General features: G+C 39.1%; 1 protein-coding gene and 1 pseudogene across 1 annotated transcript in view; one reads left to right on the top strand and one right to left on the bottom strand.

Annotated features, from left to right (window-relative positions):
• Positions 1-9,253, top strand: part of LOC121954879 (rap1 GTPase-GDP dissociation stimulator 1) — a 30,896-nt gene extending 21,643 nt beyond the window's left edge. The window contains exons 12-14 of the mRNA XM_042502616.2: positions 423-549; positions 2,924-3,052; positions 4,183-9,253. Of these exons, the coding sequence (XP_042358550.2) occupies positions 423-549; positions 2,924-3,052; positions 4,183-4,310 (384 nt within the window). The 3' untranslated portion in view covers positions 4,311-9,253. The remainder of the gene's footprint in view (positions 1-422; positions 550-2,923; positions 3,053-4,182) is intronic.
• Positions 9,254-14,556: 5,303 nt separating this feature from the next.
• On the bottom strand, positions 14,557-19,051 carry LOC148187753 (uncharacterized; annotated as a pseudogene).
• Positions 19,052-23,475: the final 4,424 nt, after the last annotated feature.

Here is a 23,475-nt window from a genome sequence, read left to right as displayed (position 1 = left end):
ATTATCCCTGCAACACTTTAGGCCCTTAATTACTGAAATAACAGGGACATAAAGCTAGCTAGCTAACAAATATCAACTAATTAGAATGATATTAAAGCTTAACAAAGCTAAACAAATCGTCAGCTACATCCCTGATGTGCATTCTATGTGCTTCGTTCTGCCCCTGAAGCACAAAGGAGCTCTGTGCTACTTGCTTTTGGTAACAAATCAATCACTGAATAACATTTTTTTTTTTACTTTTCATCCATGTGTTTTACTTTTTCTCTGAACAGAACACTTAAATATGTGAATGTTATAATTGCGACAGCACAGCTGGGAAGTACGATATTTCCAAGGAGCATGTGAAGGCAGCAGAAGTATTTGCACTTTCTGCACACACTCATTAGTTAACGTGTTCTGACCTGATTCCCTCTTTCTGATAGGAAGTTGTCCATGCTGTAGCCAAAGCAGACGGGGTTCGGCACCTTATCTCCATGGCAACAAGTGAACATGTCATCATGCAGAATGAGGCCCTGGTTGCCCTGGCAATAGGATCTGCCATTGACATTGGTAAGCCAATCTCAGAGAGGATGTAAAGTCAGAGATTCTGAGCTCAAATTTAACATGCATGTCAGAATAATTCTAAAAATGAAATGCAAACTCTCAGCAACAGTCTGTCCTTTGCCACCAGAGCTGCCTGGAGGTTGGTTAGGATCTGTAGCTCAAAAATGCATCGCTTTTACCCCTTTTTAACCAATTTAGCTCTGCTTTTTCCATCCAGGACTCATCTCAGGAACTTTGGTGCTAAGTAGTGAACTAGCCCACTTTTCCACTAGTTTCTATCAGAACCCTTGTAATTAGGTCATGATAAAATGCACAACACACGATGGTAGATTGTGTTGATTACCTGCAAACTCTTTTTTTTCTTCTGTTTTTTCAAATAGTTGTTTTACCAACAATCAAGCATGAACCTATTAATGAGACCAATGCACGCCCTTTTTTCCCCCAATGATTTCTTACTTAGCATCTCTTTTGTTGTCTTCTCTGTTCTTTCTTTACAACCTGTAGAATATGACATGCTAACTAAACCTAACTAAAACCGTTCCATCAAGAAAAACCTGCTATTTTTTGGTTCCAGCTGGGAACCAATTATTCAGGTTCCGAACCAATTTATTTTTGGTGAAAATTCTCCAAATGGTTCAAAAATTTGTGCAGGAATTGGAAAAGAACCCATTCCATGTTGGTGGGAAAGGGATATTTGGGCATGTCAGCGGACCACAGTGTTAACTGTAACTGTGCCCACAAGTCTCCAGTGAGCCACGCTTTGACTCTCTTGTAACATTCTTTTGCATTCCCATGCGGTATGTAGTTTTTTATTTTATTACAAAAAAACAGCAATTTTTAATTTTTTTTAATCCTTTGAAACCTGGAAAGGTTTTCTTGCTGCTTTCAGAAACCTTCCATAAGTATCTAAACCTTTTAACCCTGAGAAAAATTGTGATTTTTTTTTTAAACATGGGAAAATTGCAATGAGCAAAATGGAAAGACGTATTTCACAAATTGCAAGAAATTAGTAGATTTGAAAAAAATCTTCTTAAAGGAAACATGAGAAAAAGCTATGGAAAAACTATATTTATAATGATAGCAATTACATATTTAGAATTATGTCACACACTTATTATTTTTAAGCATTTCTTGAACTAATTTCCTTGTTTGTTTTTTTCTTTTCTTTTCTCTTTCTTTTTCTTTTTTTCTTTTTTTCTTTCTTGCTCATTTTTGGACCATTTCCTCTTTTCCTGCTCATTGCATTCTTTCCACATTTTTTAAAGAAAGCAAGCAATTTTTGCTCAGGTTTCAAAGGGTTAAAACGGATAAAATGTAGTTCCAACCACAATGAAAATAATATTTCTATGTTCAAATGTACACAAAACTCAAAATTATTTATTTATTTTTTTTGGCTTGATCAGCCAAAAAAAAAAAAAAACAACTCAGGCAAATTGTATATAAGGAGGAAGGAGGAAGAGTGACAAGCTGCTGGGTGTGTGGGTGATAATGAGCACCACACTGGTTGGACAGCTGGGCCTTGGGCTAACCAGGGTCTATTATTAGCCCGAGACTACAATAAACAGTGTGAAACATGTATGATTCCAAGCAGCCTGTATGTTCCTCTGCTGTGATGGATTATGCAGAAGCAGAGAACCTCCCAATACAAAGATACAAGATTTAAGATCGAATTTAACCTCTTACACAACTAAACTAAAAACAAACAATAAACAAGAAAAGGAAAAGAACAGGAAAGAACTGAATGCAGCTGTTGTTGACTACAACTTGTACAGCAGTGATACTCAACCTACTGGCCCCTGATAGTGTACTGGATGGCCCCCTACCCATTTTCTAATTCACAATAGAATTAAAGTCATTCACACCAGGAATCATTTTTGTACATTTACTATACATAAGGTGCCAGAGTGCATAGAACAATAGCGAAATAGAGCTTGTTTATCAAACAAAAAGTGCCAGTGAAGGCTATGTCTAAGCTACACGCATGATGTGCTTAAATTCCCACAAATGTCCTAAAATACAATAAATGTTCTGAAATCTGAAATGTCCTAAAATCCTAGAAACTGCTTTCTCCTAAAATCCGAAAAACATTCTAAAATCACAGGAACATTCTAAAATCCTAGAAATGTCATAAAATCAGAAATTTCCTAAAATCCCAGAAACGTCCTAAAATTGCAGCAAAGCAAAGTCAGTTGAGTAAAATCTGGAAGAAAAATCAAGACAGCAGACACTGCAAGAGAATTCAAAAACAACTTCAACTAAAACACACATGACCTCTTAGGGCCACTGTAGAGATGAAACTACAGCTAGAGACCACATGCAAATGCAGCTGGTGTGTCATCATCTATGTGTGTGTGTCCATGTGTCTGTGTGTGATCTACAGAATGTATGAAGGATCCATTCAAGGAGGCAGAGCTGTTGCCCATGCTAAAGAAGATGTTGGAGGATCCTGTGGGGGCGGTCGAAGTCAAGTTCAGTGCTTTAGGTCTCATCTGCAGCCTAGCTAACTCCAGTATGTGTTTGAGTTTACAGCACACATTCACAGTAACTCTGTTCCAACACTTATGTCAAGATGTCTCTGCATGTTTTTTTTAGCAACATGAATCTGAGGTGTTTTGCAGGGGTACATTAAGCTCTTGTACTCTTCAGATTCCAGCTCAAAATCACAAAAAAGACATAAATGATAAAGGGAGTATACCTAATTAGGATTACACAGTGCAGCTTCTTCATCTCACTGAAAGCTTTAACTATCAGCATTTATTTTTAGATGCCTCTATTAAAGGTCACAATCATCTGGTATTAATGGATAGTTTTCATCGCCATCAGGATACAATAATAATGGTTTGGCTTTAAAATTAAAGTGATTCTGTCTGGATGATTTGAAATAGCCATAGCTGGTTTATGGTCCCAATACAAGTGCCTTAAAGGAGCCGTGTACAGGACTTTGGGGTTCCATTGGCAGAAGTTTGAATCACATGTAATTAGTATAGTTCTCATTTTCATTTTTGTATATTAACATCTAACTAAGAAACCCACAGGCCACTGCAGGTTCTCACACAAGCTTGGAGAGAGACTAGTGAGGGAAATTGATATTTAGCTGGTTGCAATCTGCATTCTCACCAATAGATGGCACTTCATCCTACACAGTCCTCCTTTAAACTGCAGTTTGCTGAATGAGGTAGAAACACCAAACACATTTGTCATTGTAATAAAAGCCTTATGAAAAAATGAATTATTTTTTAATTGATATGAATCATTTAACCCTTTGAGAGTTAAGCAAATTGGCTTGATGTCAGTGACAGGGGGCTCATTTGATGATGAAAGCAGCCTCCTCTTACCAGGATCAGCCAATAGCAAAATGTAGTTCCAATAGCAGGTTTCAACTTTTAAAGGGCAGTCACTATGCATATTTATACACAAAATGTTTATACTTTGCATTCAGAGTCAGTCAACAACACTAAATACCCATTTATGTTGCTTTTCAACTGAAAAAAATATGCATACAACACTCATGTTGATGCATACACTGATGTTCAGAGACAACATCTTCTCATGCATCACAGTTTTACCTGCACTGCTAGTTGCAATAATCTTACACTTGTCTCTCTTGTTCTTGCTCTTGTTCTTTCTTGTGTGCTGTAGGTGTGATGAAGGACGAGTTGAACTCTGTGAACATGAAGGAAAGCCTCAGTAAACTGACGGATCACAGCAGCAGTAAACTTGCCTCACAGGCCGGCTCAATTCTGACCTCTCTCGGTGACACCAGATAAACCAGCACACTGCAGCAACACAGGATGTCATCTGCTGTATGGAGCTATCCATCTTATTCTTATCCAATGACATACTTTAATTCAAGTGATCTCACCGCACAGATATTACTAAATATTCAAATAGCGTCTAAAAATGTCACCTGTTATGTGGCAATGTTACTTATTAAGGATGAGCAAGACTAAAAACCAAAGTGATTTGTCCAATCAGGAGCGGTTTCCATGGCAATCTACTAGATGGATTATGAGACATCCTAGAGTAAGAAGAAAGTTCACTGTGTCCAAAATGGAGAGGGTTTGTGTTGAGGGAGTATGAGTTTACTCAGTGCATTTCATGGCAACCTATCTTTTAGATTTTGACATTTCTTGTATACAAAAGTTCAGTAAATGTAGCATCAACAGTGGCACTAGAGAAAAGGTCATATCCACAGAAAATGTTATTTAAAATCTAGTCTACATAATAATAATGACATTGACATTTTCCCTTCTATTTGTCAGTGGCACTAAATGGAAAGGTGAAGGAGGAAAACAAAATATGGTCCTCACATCATTCTGTGGACACCTAATGTCTCTGCAATTCGACAAGTAGTAGTAGTATTTGGTGTCTTGCTCGGGACCAAGTGACTATTGTAACTGTCCTTGAAGTACAGGATCAAGAATATTACACCCTATTTTACATTCAGCACAAAGCGTAACACAACTGCCTTTGGTGGTCAGACCTATGCGCCTATCCACAGCCAGCACCCACGTTGTGTAAGGAGCAAAATGTACTTGCATCCATCTACTCAGATCATGTGCCCTATTTAAACAATATCTAGCACGTGGTCTAAAATGTTTAGCACAAGTGCATTTGGGGCACACAGAAATGCATGGATGGGTTGTGGGTGAGTGAAAGCTGCTGTCTGAGACATTGTGCATGTTAGGCTTGAGGAGCAGCCTACTTCATTGATTACTTCAGGAGCTTAAAGTTTAGTTCTGTTCCCTCTGTCAAGTTTATAACTACATTTTTTTGTTTTGCTGGCACACCCAGCTTTTAAAGGGAATGTGAGATGACACTCTGATTGGTTAAATTTATGTTACGCCAAAAAACACCTAATTAAGGGATTAAATACAACCCTTTTGCACCTTGTTGCTTCTTTGCACCCAGATTATGAACCACTAAACTATCAAAAGTGGAGTTGGACTCACCCTAAATTCTCCGGTGCTATGCACTGCAGACCATACACTATAGATTGTTTCAGCAGGGCCTATAATCTTATGGGATGCAAGTCCATGTCAACCAGCTGGTACACACTGAATGTTGCTATTACTTATCTGTCAATGCTGGTATTCATCCTCTAGAGCAGGCTAAGTTGCAAGTGTATTGCATGAAGTTCTGAGTCTCAAAAAATTCAGAAATGCACTAAATTGTATTGAAAGTGCCACCAGAGAATGAAAAGACAAACTGACAGCAAAAAATTAAAAATTTGGCCAAGAATGTAAACTGAATCTCATGGCTTTCATCAGTGGATGGCGTTTGCTCTTTTGTCGAGGAAACGGCTCAGTTGTCATAACGTGACTAATGTGTTGGGAGAATTTTGGCTAAAACACATTCTTTGAAGGATTTACACAAAATAGCTCTGGAAGTTAAAAGTCTGTGCAGTATTGTTTTATCTAAAATGAGTTTTAATTTTAGTGGCAGTTACAAATAAACCCAATCAAACTGACTGTACAGTGCTATGAGCTTAAACATTAACTTTGCAAATCAATCACATAAAAATTGACTTTGTGACAGAGGTATTTATTACAGGCTGAAACCTGGTCAGGATGACCAAAGACTTCCTCCATCATCAGAATCTTAACTGCATAACCAACTCAACCATCATCAATGCACTTTAAACCAGATCATCCAGTCTGTGAATCAACACTGTCATTCTGAACAAGGTCGACAGAGTCAAGCATAACCATTAACAAAGCCACATTTCTAAGCAATAAATCTATATTGTGATTTTTTTTTTTTTTTTTTTTTTAAAACACAACTTGTGATAAAGTTTAGAAAATTATTGTTGTCGTAGGAAAGAAATACTTAGTTATTGTTGGTCATGGTTAGAAGAAACCAACATAGCTTCTGGCTCTTCCTATAATTCCACACAAATGAATCTTGCTGTGTCTACCCTGAAGTTATTTTCAGGATATACTGGGACAGAGGTCTTCAACATGTTTAAGATGGGTGTACTGCATGGACGCGAAAGTGGGTACACTCTTTCCGATCGCTTTTTGGCTATGAGAACACCATAAACTATCATAAAACAATACCTGCATATACCCTCCACTACCCAGCCAACATTAGTACGTGGAGCCCATAGTAAATGGGCTGAAAAATGGGCCCTATATAGGATTGTCCACAAATTCCATATTGTCCACATGGGTGGGTTTACCAAAGTGGGCACCACAAGGGTTTTGCATGGGTACCAAGTATGTATGGGCCCAAAATGGGCATCTTATCTGGGGTTCACTTTGGTAAACCCAGAATGTGAGCAATTGACATAGAGTCAATATGGAAACCATGAACAATCCCATACAGAGCCCATTTTTCAGCCCACTTACTGCCCGCATGGACCTGACAAACAAATGTTGCAGAACTGCCCCCTATTACAAATGTTGTATAGAACTGAGTTGCTTTTGAGATAGTTTTCTGAATAATTTAGGGTCTTCTCTTGTTTGCACTGCCTGTAAGGTTAGCTGCTAAATCAGCAGCAGTTGTAGCAATGCTAAGTGTGTTAGCTTTATGCTCTGCACTTTCGCTAGTGGTTTCTGAGGAGGACATGGTGTCAGAGGTTCTTGTTCAAAACGTAACCAAACAATCCTCTGTGGCTCACGAGAATGCCCGTGCATTTGGAAAAATGACAAAGCTTATTGGCCACTTTGTTTTAATAGTAACTGAAAGCTAACTAGTTCACCTTGCCGAAAAGTGGAAAAGTGCCGCATAGTGACTTAGCTCCAGCTAGCTCACATGACTGCACAAGGATTTGTGGGTAATCATATATCATTAATGCTGTGTACAGTAAATTAAATAGAATTTTATTAATGAATAGGCTGATTTATCTTTTCTAATTAAATGTTGGGATTATGTTTGTGTATTTTCAGACATATTTTAATTTTTGAGAAAAACCAAAAAACTAAAATTAAGTTAAAACTTAAATCTAAAATATATAAATATTATGTGACCCTCCTGCAGTAAATTTGAGTCGCAGACCCTCTGTAAGTACTATGAAAACCTGGTCGTGGTGCTGCACGTGCAGGATGATTGTGAAGAGAAGGGGAATCTGTGGGAGAACTCTATTGGCAATAACTCATATTCAAATACTTAAAGCATTAGTTTCTATTTATTTGCAGATTTTATATCCAATCATGATCTGTTGTGGTTAAAGGATGAAATGACGTTTGCAAAGATTGATGGGCTACAGTGTCAGTGTTGCAGCAATTTGATCATGACAGATGTTGTTTTCTTGATTCCAAGAGTTAGAATTTGTTATTTTATTTTGGTCTCTATGTGATACTTATTTGCTATATAGTTGCATTCACAAGAATTCCAGTATTAACAGCAGGGTTGGTTTCTATGCTTGCCGCAGTGATGTTGACATGTACTTAGGTTGATACACCTGGATAAACAGCTGCTGTTGGTCAGAGGTCCAACATACTGTAAACATCTGACCAGAAAGGACAATCACACTCTGCTTCTTGACTCATTTTAACTACATCATTACCTGACATACCTGACAGGTGCCATCTTTAGTGCAATGTGTTTCCACCAATGGTGAAAGGGTACATTTAAGTACTCACCTAATGATGTCAGTGAATAATGAAAAGCATTAATATTGTTTTTCAAACTTTTAACTCATCTTGCTGCAATTATTTTGTCATAGTTTACCCCAGTTTTACTTACCATTCATTGAGTTGTCTGTACATGTGGCTTCAGCTTAACAGCAATATCCACAGCTAACAATGCTCCAAAGAAAGCTTCCTGTTTTATATCATACAGCAATCATAATGGAGAAAAGCAATTTGTCCATCTCAAAAAGCAATGATACTCAACTTACAACCCTTGATAGGGTGCTCCATGACACCCCAACCATTTTCTATTTCACAGTAAAATAAAATAATTCACACTGGTAAAGAAACAGAAATATCCTGAAATCCTGAAAACATCCAGAACTCCAAAAAAGTGAGAACTGCAGAAACATGCTAAATCCTAAAAATGTTCTAAAATCCTAGAAACGTCCTGAAATCCAAGAAACGGATATCCTGCCCTAATATCTTAGAAATGTCCGAAAATCCTAGAAATGTCCAAAAATCCTAGAAATGTTCGAAAATCCTAGAAAAGTCTGAAAATCATAGAAACATCCCAATATCCTATCCCGAAATCTATGTCCTGAAATCTCAGAAGTGACTTGAAATTCCAGAAATTTCATGAAATCTTAGAAATGTCCTAAAATCCTGCAACTGGCCCAGGGCCCCCTGTCATTTTGCTAAAGTGGCCCCCAAGCAAAGCAAGTTGAGTATCCCTGTCCTAGAGGAATCCTACAAGCACAAAGTGAAGAAGCCACAGGCACAACATATTCAAATGGCAACCATTAAACATGTATATATAGTATACAATAATTCTAATACCATCAGTGTATAACAGTGCTGTAAGCAACTCAGTGTGCAGTTATAGTTGGGTAACTATGGAAACGAGTGAGCATGTGTGTTCTCTACATAAAATCAATAATCTGGCAATGCACAGTTTTGCTGTAATGTTTTATGTATCATGTATGTATCAACATATATTCTGTATACAGAACTAGATATCTCTGAACATTTGTGAACAAATATGAATATTTTTCAGGGAGGGCATATTTGACATGTTCTTTGTTCTAGAGAGAGCAGAATAAAGTTATGCAATGTCATATTGCATATCCCCCAAATGGTGTCTATTCATGTCATTTGTCTTGAAGTGATTTCCCCCATGGATTATCTTGACAGCCACTTGACAGCCACTCTGTCCTCTGCTGTAAGCCAAACTCTAACCTGAGCTACATCAGGTCATTCTGACATTGAGAACAGTAGGAGGTTTATTTCTCTCTGAAATAACAAAATAGATTTGTAGTGGTAACCCTGGTATTTTAATCTTATGGCTGCTTTCTGCTCTGCCAAAGTGCACTATTATTCATTGAATAATTGATCTGTTGTCAGGACAGCACCAGCTTAATGTTGTAATTAACTTTTTTATGTGTGGGGTTTTCAGTGGAAATTTTGCAGAGTTAACTGGAGTGTGTTGTGCTACAGGGCACCTGTGGTTTGCTCTATGTGGACCTCAAAATAGCATCTCACCACACTAGAATTTTTTATACACATCTTGGCCCAGGGCACCATTACACATATAGGTATGCAGCTCTGCAATTTGCACATACATTATGGAGGCAGCCTCATGGTTACTACAGTCACGTCATGATTCCATACATCCAGTACAGGTAAGTGATAGTATGAAGTTTCCACGTGCACATCACCAACTAGGAGGGGGACGATGTTAGGTTGTTTATTCAAGTGCACTAGTTCCGACCAAGCAATTTGAAGCTATTTGATTGGTCGAAAGCATTCCATGAGTCATAAAGAAGACTGGTTGAGATATAAACATGTCCATTTGAATATTTGTACATTTAAGGGTACAATAAATAATTGTCTGAAGACAGAGCCTCCTTATCACGGTTTTCACTTGTCATGGTCTTTTGACAGTTTACTAAACAAAGCCAGAGTTAGGAAACACAACGAAAAATGGCAACTTCAGAAGGCGAAGGTGACAAAACAAATTTTGTACATAATTTCGGAGATGACGAGGGGTATGAAGCTGATGACGAGATTGGAGACAGTGATGGCAATGATGAAGTGAGTGTGTTCTGGCCAGAGTGTATCCCAACTGCTGTTGCAAAGTAGGCCCCTCAGTCACATTAGTACAGATTCAGATGATGACGAGGAGAACAAAGCTAATGATAAGATTGCAGGACGTTCTCAGATCCAGCGTAGGCCTCGTCATCACTGTCCATAGTTGTGTCCCAATTCAGGGTCTTCGGAGGCACCTCCAAAGGCCGCATCAGCAGTTGTTAAATGGGACGGTCTAGCCCTCGGAGGATTTCCTGGTTGCCTCACCAGATGTTCAGCGTCGGCGGCTGATTCATCTCTGGCTGAGAGCGGACCATGGAGAGGTAAACCTGTTATTTAACCCAAAGTAATGTTATCATTAGCTAGATAACACTTAGCGGTAGCTAGCATACCTGTATACATTCATTACCAAGAAGTGACATTAACACTAATCATATAAACTATTGTGATGTCTTGTATCAGGGTTTTTATTTGTTTGTTTATTAAATAAAGTGCTGAGATGTCAGGCTATAATATTCAAATGTACATTGATGTCCGATATTGTTTAGTTAATGTGCAGTACATTCATTTCTACAATGTATTTTGCTGTATTTTTGTTTTACTTTTTTTACTATTAATTAATATATTTCAAATTAATAAAGTGACTGATAACCTGATACTGATCATAAGACAACCGGTTACTTTGATAAAGTGATCAACTAACTCTCTTTCAAGTGGATAGATAGAATAAGCATTATCTATCTAAGCTATAAAATTAACTAAAAGATCTTATTAACTCAAATTATATAGCTTTTGTTTAAATAACCATTTTTCATCCCCTGTTCTCCTCGTTTCCCAATCCAGACCAGACCCCTGTACTGCAGGATCAACCTGGCCGTTCCTGTGCTGGACAGGTTTTTTGACGAGGGTGACACCAGGCAGGACTTCAGGCTGAGCAGAGAGTCTCTGGCAGTGCTGCTGGACCTTCTCCACCAGGAGCAGAGGAACTCTCACTCTGAATATTGTACTGCCCCCAAACAGCTGTATGAATCTGATTCTGACGAGAAGAACAAAGCTGATGATGAGATTGCAGGGCCTTCTCAGATCCAGCATAGGCCTCGTCATCACTGTCCGTAGTTGTGTCCCAATTCAGGGTCTGTCAGAGACAAAGGAGGAACTCTCACTCTGAGTATTGTACCACCCCCAAACAGCCTTATGAATCTAATCCTGACAAGTAGTATTTTACAGTTCCCGAAGAGCCATATGACGACAATGGATGAATGGAAAATGGCAGAACAACAGATGTTAGAAATACAGAATCAATCAATAAATAAAAACCTGTAAATAAAAAAATAAAATGAAATAATTACAGCATGATGAAATAGTAACATAAAATCTAAGTAAAAAAATTTATTATAAAAAAATTTTAAAAATCAAATAAAAATCAAAATCAAGACTAACAACATAACAAAATGGAATAAGACTGAGAAATTTAAAAAAGAAAGGTATGGCTGTTTATCCCTGAGTTTGATAAATACTATAAATATTTGTGTGCAAATCCCTAAATTTAAAGTAGTTCAGTGTGTTCAAGCACAAGTAAATGGACAAAAACACCTCTTTACATGGAGAGATAGTAATAGTGATCATAAAAAATAATTAAACATAAATAGATTAATAATAATAATGATAATTATAATAATAATGCTGATGATGATAGAAGATGTAGAAATAAAAACATTCACCATTATAACTAATAACTAATAACTAAAATAGCAAGTTGGTAGTAGTAATACCAAATGAATAGTAAGTAATGATAAAAATAGAAATAAAGATAATTAAATAAATATGAATTAAAAAGAAATATAATAGCAAGATCTAGTATTAATACAAAGTGAATACATGAATAATGAATAAAATAAAATAAAAAAATAAAAATGATCAAAAAATAAATAAATAAAAATGTCAACAATGGATGGCAAATAGCGAGATGGTAGAAATACAAAATCAATTAGTTAAAAAATTCTGTAAATAAATAAAAAATAAAATAAAATAATTCTAACATGATGAAGCAGTAACACAAATTTAAGTAAAGAATGTATTAAAAAAATAAAATTAATAAAAATCAAATTCACTGTTAAAAACATAACAAAAAGGTATAAGAATGAGAAATTTAAAAAAGAAAGGTATACTTGTTTAACCCTGAGTTTGATGAATTTTTTTTTTTCAGTGATATAAGCATCAGATAACAGAAAATGCTTTTGGAGCCGTGATTCACATTTGTCATTTTCATGTTGCCAGGTGTTTAACATGACCAGCATGCGGACATTACGCAGGAAGTCTCTGCTGCTGACGGGCTACCTGGAGTATCTGATTCAGCATTATTACACCAGGGACGCTGCCCGGCCTCACAAACCTCACGTCTGCATCATCACGCCCTCCGACCCTCAGCAGAGAGGCTGTCACCCTCCATGCACATGCGGAGGATCTTCCAGGAGCTGGAGAGGAGGGAATCATAATTTTTTAAAAGCATTTTCATCAGAAACTACCCTTTTTAAAGAAAGTGCACATCTTAAAATGTAATGCTTGTTTTTGTCTTCTTTTTTTAGGTGGTAGTGCAACATTCTCGCCAGCGATGCTCGAGATGAGAAGACACAGTTGGAACTATCAGAGAGCGCAGTCATCTATGCAACAGTCTACACAAGTGGCAGTACACAGGTGTGTGTTGATTTCCTTGTGTTCTGGTGTTTCTCTTTCATGACTACAGCTATTAAAACACAACTTGCTGCCAGTTCAACATGAAATCGTGGGTGTTGCATCTTTGTTATGATGTTAAGTCATATCTGCAACTATTTTCACAACCATTTAGTGTAATCGCAATTTCCGAAACTTGGTTTAATACAGATAAGGGAATGAACTTTTAGATAGAGGGTTATGAGCTTAGATATATGAGCAGATATGGTGGGGGGTGGGGGCCTTAAATGTTAACAAATACCTGAAATTCAGAGTGCTAGATGGTATGACAACAATGATTGATAATGTCTTAGAATGTGTTACAGTCAAAATCTACAAACAAAAAAATAAAAAATTAATAATTAGTTGTTTATAAAGAGCACCTGGCTCAAGTATTGAAATCTTTAAAGACTGGATAGAAGAACTATTTTCAAGGATCAATCACAAAACAGCTTTTATTTGTGGAGATTTCAACATTGATCTATTAAAAAATTCATTATATAGAGCTTTCATAAGGAAGAAAACGAAGGAGGCAGAGAACAAATACGAAATCTATAAAAATAAATTAACCAATATTTTAAAAAACAGAAGGAATATTATAAGAAAATGTTAGATGATAATAGAAATGACATTAAAGGAATATGGAACATATTTAACAGTGTGATAAAAAATGGGTCTGGAAAGACGAGTTATCCCAACTACTTTATGGACAATGATAAAGAGGAATATGATATGGATGTTGCTGCAATTAACACAATTATATTTTTTGTAAATATTGGACCTGACCTTGCAAGCGAAATTCCTGATCAGGGTAGATTGGAAGATGTGGGAAGGTTTATTGAAAGAAATCAACACTCGATGTTCCTCACAGCAGTAGATGAAAGGGAAATTATTGAAATAACTACTAAATGTAAAAATAAAAAATCTACTGATTGTGATGATTTTGATATGATCACACTAAAAAAGGTAAATACATGCATTGCAAAACCACTATCATACATCTGTAACTTATCATTTCAAACGGATACATTTCCACATAAGATGAAAATAGCAATCCCCTAGGGGTCAGTGTTGGGCCCCAAACTGTTTATTTTATACATTAATGATATATGTAATGTTTCAGATGTTTAAAAAACCTGTTTTGTTTGCCAATGACACAAATATATTTTGTTCCGGTCATGATCTAAATGAAGTACTTTCATTGGTTAGCTCAGAAATGAGTAAATTAAAATCATGGTTCAATATAAATGAACTATCATTAAATCTGAGCGAAACAAAAATAATGCTATTCAGGAATGGCAGAAAAATTACACAAACAAAGGTTCAAATTGATGGGGTGGACATTGAAAGGGCAACAGAAACCAAATTTCAAGGAGTAATAACTGATGAAAATCTTAATTGGAAACCTCACATAAAACATCTACAATCCAAGGTCTTAAAATCGATTGCAGTAATGAATAAAGCAAAAGAGGTTCTAGATAATAACTCCTGCATGTGGCAAACCCAGCCCTGGTTATTCAGCACAGTTTCAAAACAGATGCACACACATCCACATGCATCCTCACACACACACACACACACACACACACACACACACACACACACCCACAGAAACAAAAGCTCAACGTACACAGTGTCCATTTCAGTTTTTACACACAGGAGTCGGGGGAGCCAGTGAACTTGAAGGCCTCTGCGTGGTGGAGTAGAAGTCTGCGTAGTTGCTGTTGGCTTTGAACTGGAGCGACTGGCCGGCGTAGCCGTCAGAGGAGGACGGGGTCAGGTGGGCCAGCTCGTCCTCGTACTGCTCCTCTCCGTAGCCTTGTGGGGAGGACAGGTATATTCTGTAGCTGTTGTAGTTCTTCCTGTTGGGGTCGTCGTAAAATGGCTCTGTGTGCTGGGAGGGAAAATGATGTTAAATTTGGACACTCTTTTACCATAACAGCATTCAAATGTATTATTTCAGATCTTATTTTAATTGCGTGTAAATGTTTTTAATCATACTTCTACACCATAACGTGTTTGTTATTCTAAATTTTTAATTCTAGCTATTGACATTGCTATTATTGTTTGTCATTTTGTGTGATGTTGTTTCTATTTAAATTGTTTTTGTTTGCTTGTTGATTGTTTTTAATGTCTTTGTTCATGCTCGGCCTGCTCTCCCTCAATTGTCTTAATTGAAGATTTGAATGAATGTCATTATTAATTGGGGACTTATAATAACCCAAAGACCACACCGACATTTAGAATGGCAGTATATTGCTGGGAAATCAAACACTGTCAATGCATGTGTATGACTCTGCAGGTGAGCTTGCTGTATCTCCCCCTCCCTATTATTCCTTGCCCTCCAACAAGAAAAAGTGTTGTCTGTGTTTTTTTAACTTTAATCTTTCCTCTAACACTGAGTTTCTATTTTATGGGGATCAGTCCACTGTGGCATGGTGGCTAGCTAATCCTTGTCTCATTTGTATTTTTTATCGTCTTTTTTCCACTTTATATCTCTTTCTTGATATTTCTACCGTTTGTTACCTGCCAAGGGACTGCGGATGTTAATTAGCAGTCCTGTGAACACCAGCATATTTACATTTCTATTTTATACTAATGTTGATTAATATGTTGTGTCCCTTTTAGATAAATATTAAATGAAATAAACAGAGAGAGCTCTCAAATGTAACAAGATTAAATAAATCAATGTAGGTATAAAATGTGTGCACATGCCTGTGGTCATATGATGGGAGGGGCTTACGACAAAGAGGAGTACTCCAGCTTAAAAACATTCTTAGTATAAATAAAATCATTTGATATCAAATGATTGTAACAGGTACGGAGGTGTAAAAACTAAGTAGTGCCGCAACTTAATAATCTTTATTATAGAGTGTTATGTTCATTATCTGCTTGATTTAAAAAAAAAAACAATCTTAGAATTGCTTGTTTTTGTCCAAAAACAGAATTTCAAAACCCAAAACATTCAGTTTGTTTTCACTGAGGACAAAGAAAACCAGCAAATATTGACTTTAGAGGAGCTGGGACCAGTGCATATTTGGCAGTATTGCCTAAAACACGACTTAAATGATTAACAGCTCATTTTTCTGTTGAGTGATTAATGGATTTTAGCTCTGGTAAGCCCTGCTTTGTGCTGGACTGAATGATTCAGAAATACAACCAGATAACTGCTTTTTCTGCTTTTAATTAATGTTCAGTACTTCAAAGCAGCAATGTAAATGAATGAATGTTTAGTTTTTTCTTGCCTGGGACCTCCATAAATCCCCTCCTGACTGGGAAGCATACGTCCCAATGAAATATGGAGTTTTCTTCTCAGACCCTGAAGTGGAAAATTCAGCAGCACAGACAAGGGGACATTTCTTTTCTTTCTTTCTTTTCTGTTTTTCCCCTGGAAAATGTATTTGATTTTTTTTTTTTTTTACTAAGATTTACTACGTTTTATTAAAAAAAGCACAGAGTAATTTTTTTTTTTTAAGTTTTCTTTATGGTATAAAGTATTATGATTTTTTTAAAATGTATAACCATATAAATGACTTTAAATATTTTATATTGTATACTTTGTGAGGACTTTTTTTATTTAAATGTTTGCATACTGTAAAATAACTTATTTTTTTGTTTACTGAAGAAATACTTTTTAAAGGTGTTACAGTTTTTTCCAATTGCAAAAACACAATTTTGCAAACTAGGCTGGTTTTATCAAAATACTTAACACTATTCACAAAACCACACACCCAAACTGCAAAATACCTCATACATCCTGCATATTGCAGCACTGCAACCAAAACTTCATATAGCATTACCAAAATCAAACTTTTGCACCAAATGGCACACACTTTATTCATATTACTAGATTTTTGTCTAACCAACTAAACACTGTTGGGCATAATGAAAAGCATTCTCATCTGTAGTATGCTTTGCCATAATACTTAAATAGTTTAAATTGTAGAAAATTCTTCAGATTGTTCACATGTACCAACATATTTGCAGATACACACACATGCTGTTGAAACATTTATTTTTTTATTTTTCACCAAAAAAAGTCAGTGCAACATATGCACAGCAGATATATTTACATTGAAGTGAACAAACATATACTCACAAAAAACAGTAAACTGAAAAAGAAAATTGCAGAAAAAAATGTGCAGAAAACATATACAAAACATATATATAAAAGAAAAAAAGAGGCAAGAAAAATAATTAGGCAGCATCTTGCCGCACAACTGGCCACATCACAGGCAATATCTTCCCTTGCCAGACATCGAGGGAAGAAGCACCTTGAGTGCCTTATCCATCCCTGAATCGCACCCACATCAATTTCATCACATGCCTCTTCCATAGCCTGCACAAGAGGCATGCACACAAAGGGCTGCCGGTCGTATACCTTCCATCGCCATGCCAAAAAGAACTCCTTTATGGGATTCACAAATGGTGAGTATGGTTGGAGGTATTGCACGAGAAATGGTCGGTGGTCAGCAAACCAGTTTTGGACTGGGGCTGAACGATGAAAGCTCCCATCGTCCCATACTAAAACATACTGGTTTCTTTGGAGTCTGTCCAGAACTGTGAGAATATGAGCTGTGTTGTATGGTCTAAGGTTGGCATGATGGTAGAGGACACCATGCGTATTGGAGATGGCAGCGCACATTGTGATGTTCCCACCACATTGGCCAGGAGCATCTATAATGGCTCTGTGGCCATTGACGTTTTTTCCCCTTCTTCTGGTCTTTGCTAGGTTTAACCCTGCCTCATCTATAAAGATGAACTCATGTGGGACTGCATGAGCATCCACTACTCCCTGAAAACAAAGAACAAAAATCAGTCAATATGGTGTTATCCAGTACACTGGGAAACAATGTTACGTGTAGTGTACTGCATTCAATATTGTACTTACATCAACATACATCTTTGTTTCTTTGAGAGTTTTTCTTCTCTGAAAAGGCACCTTATAAAGTTGTTTCAATCTGATTTGGTTTCATTTGAGAATGCGAGCCAATGTGGACAGACTGACTCATTGAATGTTGTTGAATATGGTGTTGTCTTGGATGATGTGGCTTTGAATTTCTCGTACTCTGATTTCATTATTTTCCAAAAACAAGTTTACAGTGGCAGCTTCCTCTACATACCTGTACTCCAGTCTAAAAAATGTGTGTGACAGAGGTGACAGAAAAACGGCTCAAGTTGGGCTGCACTCTCTGTCCAGCCTCTCGCATTGTCAGCCCATGGCTGACGACAGGATCAACTAAGGTTGCTCTGATTTCATTTGAAAGTTTTCTTCTTTGGCCATGAACTCCTCTACCAGCTCTACCCCTACCTCTCACTCTTCCTCCCCCTCTCATTCTCACCCTGCCTCTTCCTCTCTCTGCGAAGTCTGCCATTGTTGTTCTAAAAAAAAAGGTGCTCACCTGTAGTCTTTTTATAGTGCTTACTTCCTGATTGAAGTGGTAACAATTAACCATTGAGGTGTTTGGCCAGGTGGCACATATACTGGCCAGTAAGCTCATGTAGTGTCATTTTGAATGGCAGTGTTTCGAAATGGCAAACATGTGACTTTATGTCAGATTGTTGTGTCTTTAGCAGAGAACCGTGTTCAGCACATTTAAAAAGTGCCAGATTCTTTTTGTTTTTGATTGAATATTCCAAGTATATCTTGTTTTTTTGATTACCACCGATCATGTTTATTGTTTATTTAAATTTTTCCTTTTATGCAACAAAATAGTTTTTATATTACTACATCAAGTTTACACACACACACGTCTCCTGACAGTGAAATCAGTGGCATGCGGTATGAAGCTGATGACGAGATGGAGGAAGGTGATGATGAATAAATGAATATGAACATTCAAATGATGTTGAATATTTTGTAGGAATATCTGGAAAGTGGGAACAGGTTTAATTAGTAAAGATGTTATTTAAGTGTTGGATTATACTTATATTATTAATATATAACTCATATTATGAATGTAAGACCAACACAGGAAATACTGTATTTATAAGTAGAGTGGCATTGGAATGCAGCTTTTTTATTTTCAGATTTTTACAGTGTGGTATATAGCAGTAGATATGGCATCCTCTGTGGATTTGTTGGTTCTGTAAGCATACTGTTGAGGGTCCAGGCTGGGAGGAATGTTGACTTTCATGTGCTGTAGAACCAGTTTTCTCAAAACACTTCGATGGGGGTAAGAGTTGTCATTTAAACTAAACAAAGCAGACTTTTCAGATACAGGAACATTTGAGATATCTTTAACTTTAATTCAGCCTATTCAAAACTAGCTTTCAGATATCAGCTATTGTTATTTAGGATGCATGATGAGTCGAATGTCTGTTTCAATGATGTCATTACAGATATTAGTAATTCAGTTTTGACTATCGAAACAGAATTTTGGATATCTCTAACTGTTGTTTGATTATAGATATGTTGAATGAAAATTGTGACTAGTCAAAATTTAATCATATCTTCTCAAGATTAAGTTGTTGATATCTGTAATGTTTATTCCAGATTATCAAACAGCCATTTAATGTTAAAACAGCTTGCCATAGATACGGAAAGTTATGATGTCAGAGAACTCTGATGTAATGTTGTGATGTCACCAATACAAATTGTCATCACAGAATTTTGTTGCCTTTGATACCAAATGGAATGTTATGATGTCACAGAACTCTGATGTAATGTTGTGATGTCACCAATACAAATTGTCATCACAGAATTTTGTTTCCTTCGATACCAAATGGAATGTTATGATGTCATAAAGAAGGCTGGAAGGCAGGCAGTTTAGGAATAGCAGAAAATTCATACATTCAGTGCAAATGAAGTAATTCAGGAGGCAGCACATCTATTACCAGAGCACAACTACTGACAGGTTGAAGTCTTAGTTTACTTAACAAAGACGTTTATAGAACATTTGTTTTGTCAGGAAACAAAACAAAGACAAAAAGAAAAGTGGCAACTTCAGGAGGCGAAGGTTACCAAGCAATTTTTTTTTGCACAATTTCAAAGATGGGGTATGAAGGTGATGACGAGATGAAAGACACTGATGGCAGTGATGAAGAGAGTGTGTTCTGGCCAGAGTGTATCTCTGTTGCAAAGATTCCAGTGACTGCTCAGCGGCTGAATAGGTCCCTCAGTCACAGCAGCACAGATATGGATGATGATGAGGAGAACAAAACTGATGATAAGATTGAGCAGAGGACCTCTCAATCTGAGTATTGTACCACCCCAGAACAGATGTTTGAATCTGATTCCGACATGGAGTATTTCACAGCTCCCGAAGAGCCGTACAAGTCCGACTCCGACGAGGAGTATTTCACTGCTCCCTTGGAGCTGTACGAGTCCGACTTCGACGAGGAGTATTTCACAGGTCCCGAAGAGCGGTATGAGTACGACTCGGATGAGGAGTATTTCACCGCTGCCAGAGAGCCGTACGACTCCAACTCTGACGAGGAGTATTTCACTGGTCCCTTGGAACTGTACGAGTCCGACTCCGACGAGGAGTATTTCACAGGTTCCGAAGAGCGGTATGAGTACGACTCGGATGAGGAGTATTTCACAGGTCCCGAAGAGCGGTATGAGTACGACTCGGATGAGGAGTATTTCACAGGTCCCGAAGAGCGGTATGAGTACGACTCGGATGAGGAGTATTTCACCTCTGCCAGAGAGCCGTACGACTCCAACTCTGACGAGGAGTATTTCACCGCTCCCTTGGAGCTGTACGAGTCCGACTTCGACGAGGAGTATTTCACAGGTCCTGAAGAGCGGTATGAGTATGACTCGGGTGAGGAGTGTTTCACCGCTGCCAGAGAGCCGTACGACTCCAACTCTGACGAGGAGTATTTCACTGCTCCCTTGGAGCTGTACGAGTCCGACTCCGACGAGGAGTATTTCACAGGTCCCGAAGAGCAGTATGAGTACGACTCGGATGAGGAGTATTTCACAGGTCCCGAAGAGCGGTATGAGTACGACTCGGATGAGGAGTGTTTCACCGCTGCCAGAGAGCCGTACGACTCCAACTCTGACGAGGAGTATTTCACTGCTCCCTTGGAACTGTACGAGTCCGACTCCGACGAGGAGTATTTCACAGGTCCCGAAGAGCGGTATGAGTACGACTCGGATGAGGAGTATTTCACAGGTCCCGAAGAGCGGTATGAGTACGACTCGGATGAGGAGTATTTCACCGCTGCTAGAGAGCCGTACGACTCCAACTCTGACGAGGAGTATTTCACCGCTCCCTTGGAGCTGTACGAGTCCGACTTCGACGAGGAGTATTTCACAGGTCCTGAAGAGCGGTATGAGTACGACTCGGGTGAGGAGTGTTTCACCGCTGCCAGAGAGCCGTACGACTCCAACTCTGACGAGGAGTATTTCACTGCTCCCTTGGAACTGTACGAGTCCGACTCCAATGAGGAGTATTTCACAGGTCCCAAAGAGCGGTATGAGTACGACTCGGATGAGGAGTATTTCACAGGTCCCGAAGAGCGGTATGAGTACGACTCGGATGAGGAGTATTTCACCGCTGCCAGAGAGCCGTACGACTCCAACTCTGACGAGGAGTATTTCACTGCTCCCTTGGAGCTGTACGAGTCCGACTTCGACGAGGAGTATTTCACAGGTCCTGAAGAGCGGTATGAGTACGACTCGGATGAGGAGTATTTCACTGCTGCCAGAGAGCCGTACAACTCCAACTCTGATTTAGGAGTATTTCACCGCTCCCTTGGAGCTGTACGAGTCCGACTCCGACGAGGAGTATTTCACAGGTCCCGAAGAGCAGTATGAGTACGACTCGGATGAGGAGTATTTCACAGGTCCCGAAGAGCGGTATGAGTACGACTCGGATGAGGAGTGTTTCACCGCTGCCAGAGAGCCGTATGACTCCAACTCTGACGAGGAGTATTTCACTGCTCCCTTGGAGCTGTACGAGTCCGACTTCGACGAGGAGTATTTCACAGGTCCCGAAGAGCAGTATGAGTACGACTCGGATGAGGAGTATTTCACAGGTCCCGAAGAGCGGTATGAGTACGACTCGGATGAGGAGTATTTCACCGCTGCCAGAGAGCCGTACGACTCCAACTCTGACGAGGAGTATTTCACTGCTCCCTTGGAGCTGTAATGAGTCCGACTTGACGAGGAGTATTTCACAGGTCCTGAAGAGCGGTATGAGTACGACTCGGATGAGGAGTATTTCACCGCTGCCAGAGAGTCCAGACGACTCCAACTCTGACGAGGAGTATTTCACTGCTCCCTTGGACCTGTACGAGTCCGACTTCGATGAGGAGTATTTCACAGGTCCTGAAGAGCGGTATGAGTACGACTCGGATGAGGAGTATTTCACTGCTGCCAGAGAGCCGTACGACTCCAACTCTGATTTAGGAGTATTTCACTGCTCCCTTGGAACTGTACGAGTCCGACTCCGACGAGGAGTATTTCACAGGTCCCGAAGAGCAGTATGAGTACAACTCGGATGAGGAGTATTTCACAGGTCCCGAAGAGCGGTATGAGTACGACTCGGATGAGGAGTGTTTCACCGCTGCCAGAGAGCCGTATGACTCCAACTCTGACGAGGAGTATTTCACTGCTCCCTTGGAGCTGTACGAGTCCGACTCCGACGAGGAGTATTTCACAGGTCCCGAAGAGCAGTATGAGTACGACTCGGATGAGGAGTATTTCACAGGTCCCGAAGAGCGGTATGAGTACGACTCGGATGAGGAGTATTTCACCGCTGCCAGAGAGCCGTACGACTCCAACTCTGACGAGGAGTATTTCACTGCTCCCTTGGACCTGTACGAGTCCGACTTCGATGCGGAGTATTTCACAGGTCCTGAAGAGCGGTATGAGTGCCACTGGGTGAGGAGTGTTTCACCGCTGCCAGAGAGCCGTACGACTCCAACTCTGACGAGGAGTATTTCACTGCTCCCTTGGAACTGTACGAGTCCGACTCCAATGAGGAGTATTTCACAGGTCCCAAAGAGCGGTATGAGTACGACTCGGATGAGGAGTATTTCACAGGTCCCGAAGAGCGGTATGAGTACGACTCGGATGAGGAGTATTTCACCGCTGCCAGAGAGCCGTACGACTCCAACTCTGACGAGGAGTATTTCACTGCTCCCTTGGACCTGTACGAGTCCGACTTCGACGAGGAGTATTTCACAGGTCCTGAAGAGCGGTATGAGTATGACTCGGATGAGGAGTATTTCACTGCTGCCAGAGAGCCGTACGACTCCAACTCTGACGAGGAGTATTTCACTGCTCCCTTGGAACTGTACGAGTCCGACTCCGACGAGGAGTATTTCACAGGTCCCGAAGAGCAGTATGAGTACAACTCGGATGAGGAGTATTTCACAGGTCCCGAAGAGCGGTATGAGTACGACTCGGATGAGGAGTGTTTCACCGCTGCCAGAGAGCCGTATGACTCCAACTCTGACGAGGAGTATTTCACTGCTCCCTTGGAGCTGTACGAGTCCGACTTCGACGAGGAGTATTTCACAGGTCCCGAAGAGCAGTATGAGTACGACTCGGATGAGGAGTATTTCACAGGTCCCGAAGAGCGGTATGAGTACGACTCGGATGAGG

This window comes from Plectropomus leopardus, chromosome 13, assembly GCF_026936395.1.
Source record: "Plectropomus leopardus strain MGB_pleo_1.0 chromosome 13, ASM2693639v1, whole genome shotgun sequence".
NCBI classification, from domain to species: domain Eukaryota; kingdom Metazoa; phylum Chordata; class Actinopteri; order Perciformes; family Serranidae; genus Plectropomus; species Plectropomus leopardus.
The sequence above is the reverse complement of the archived record's forward strand: the minus strand, read 5'-3'. Positions and strand labels throughout refer to the sequence as shown.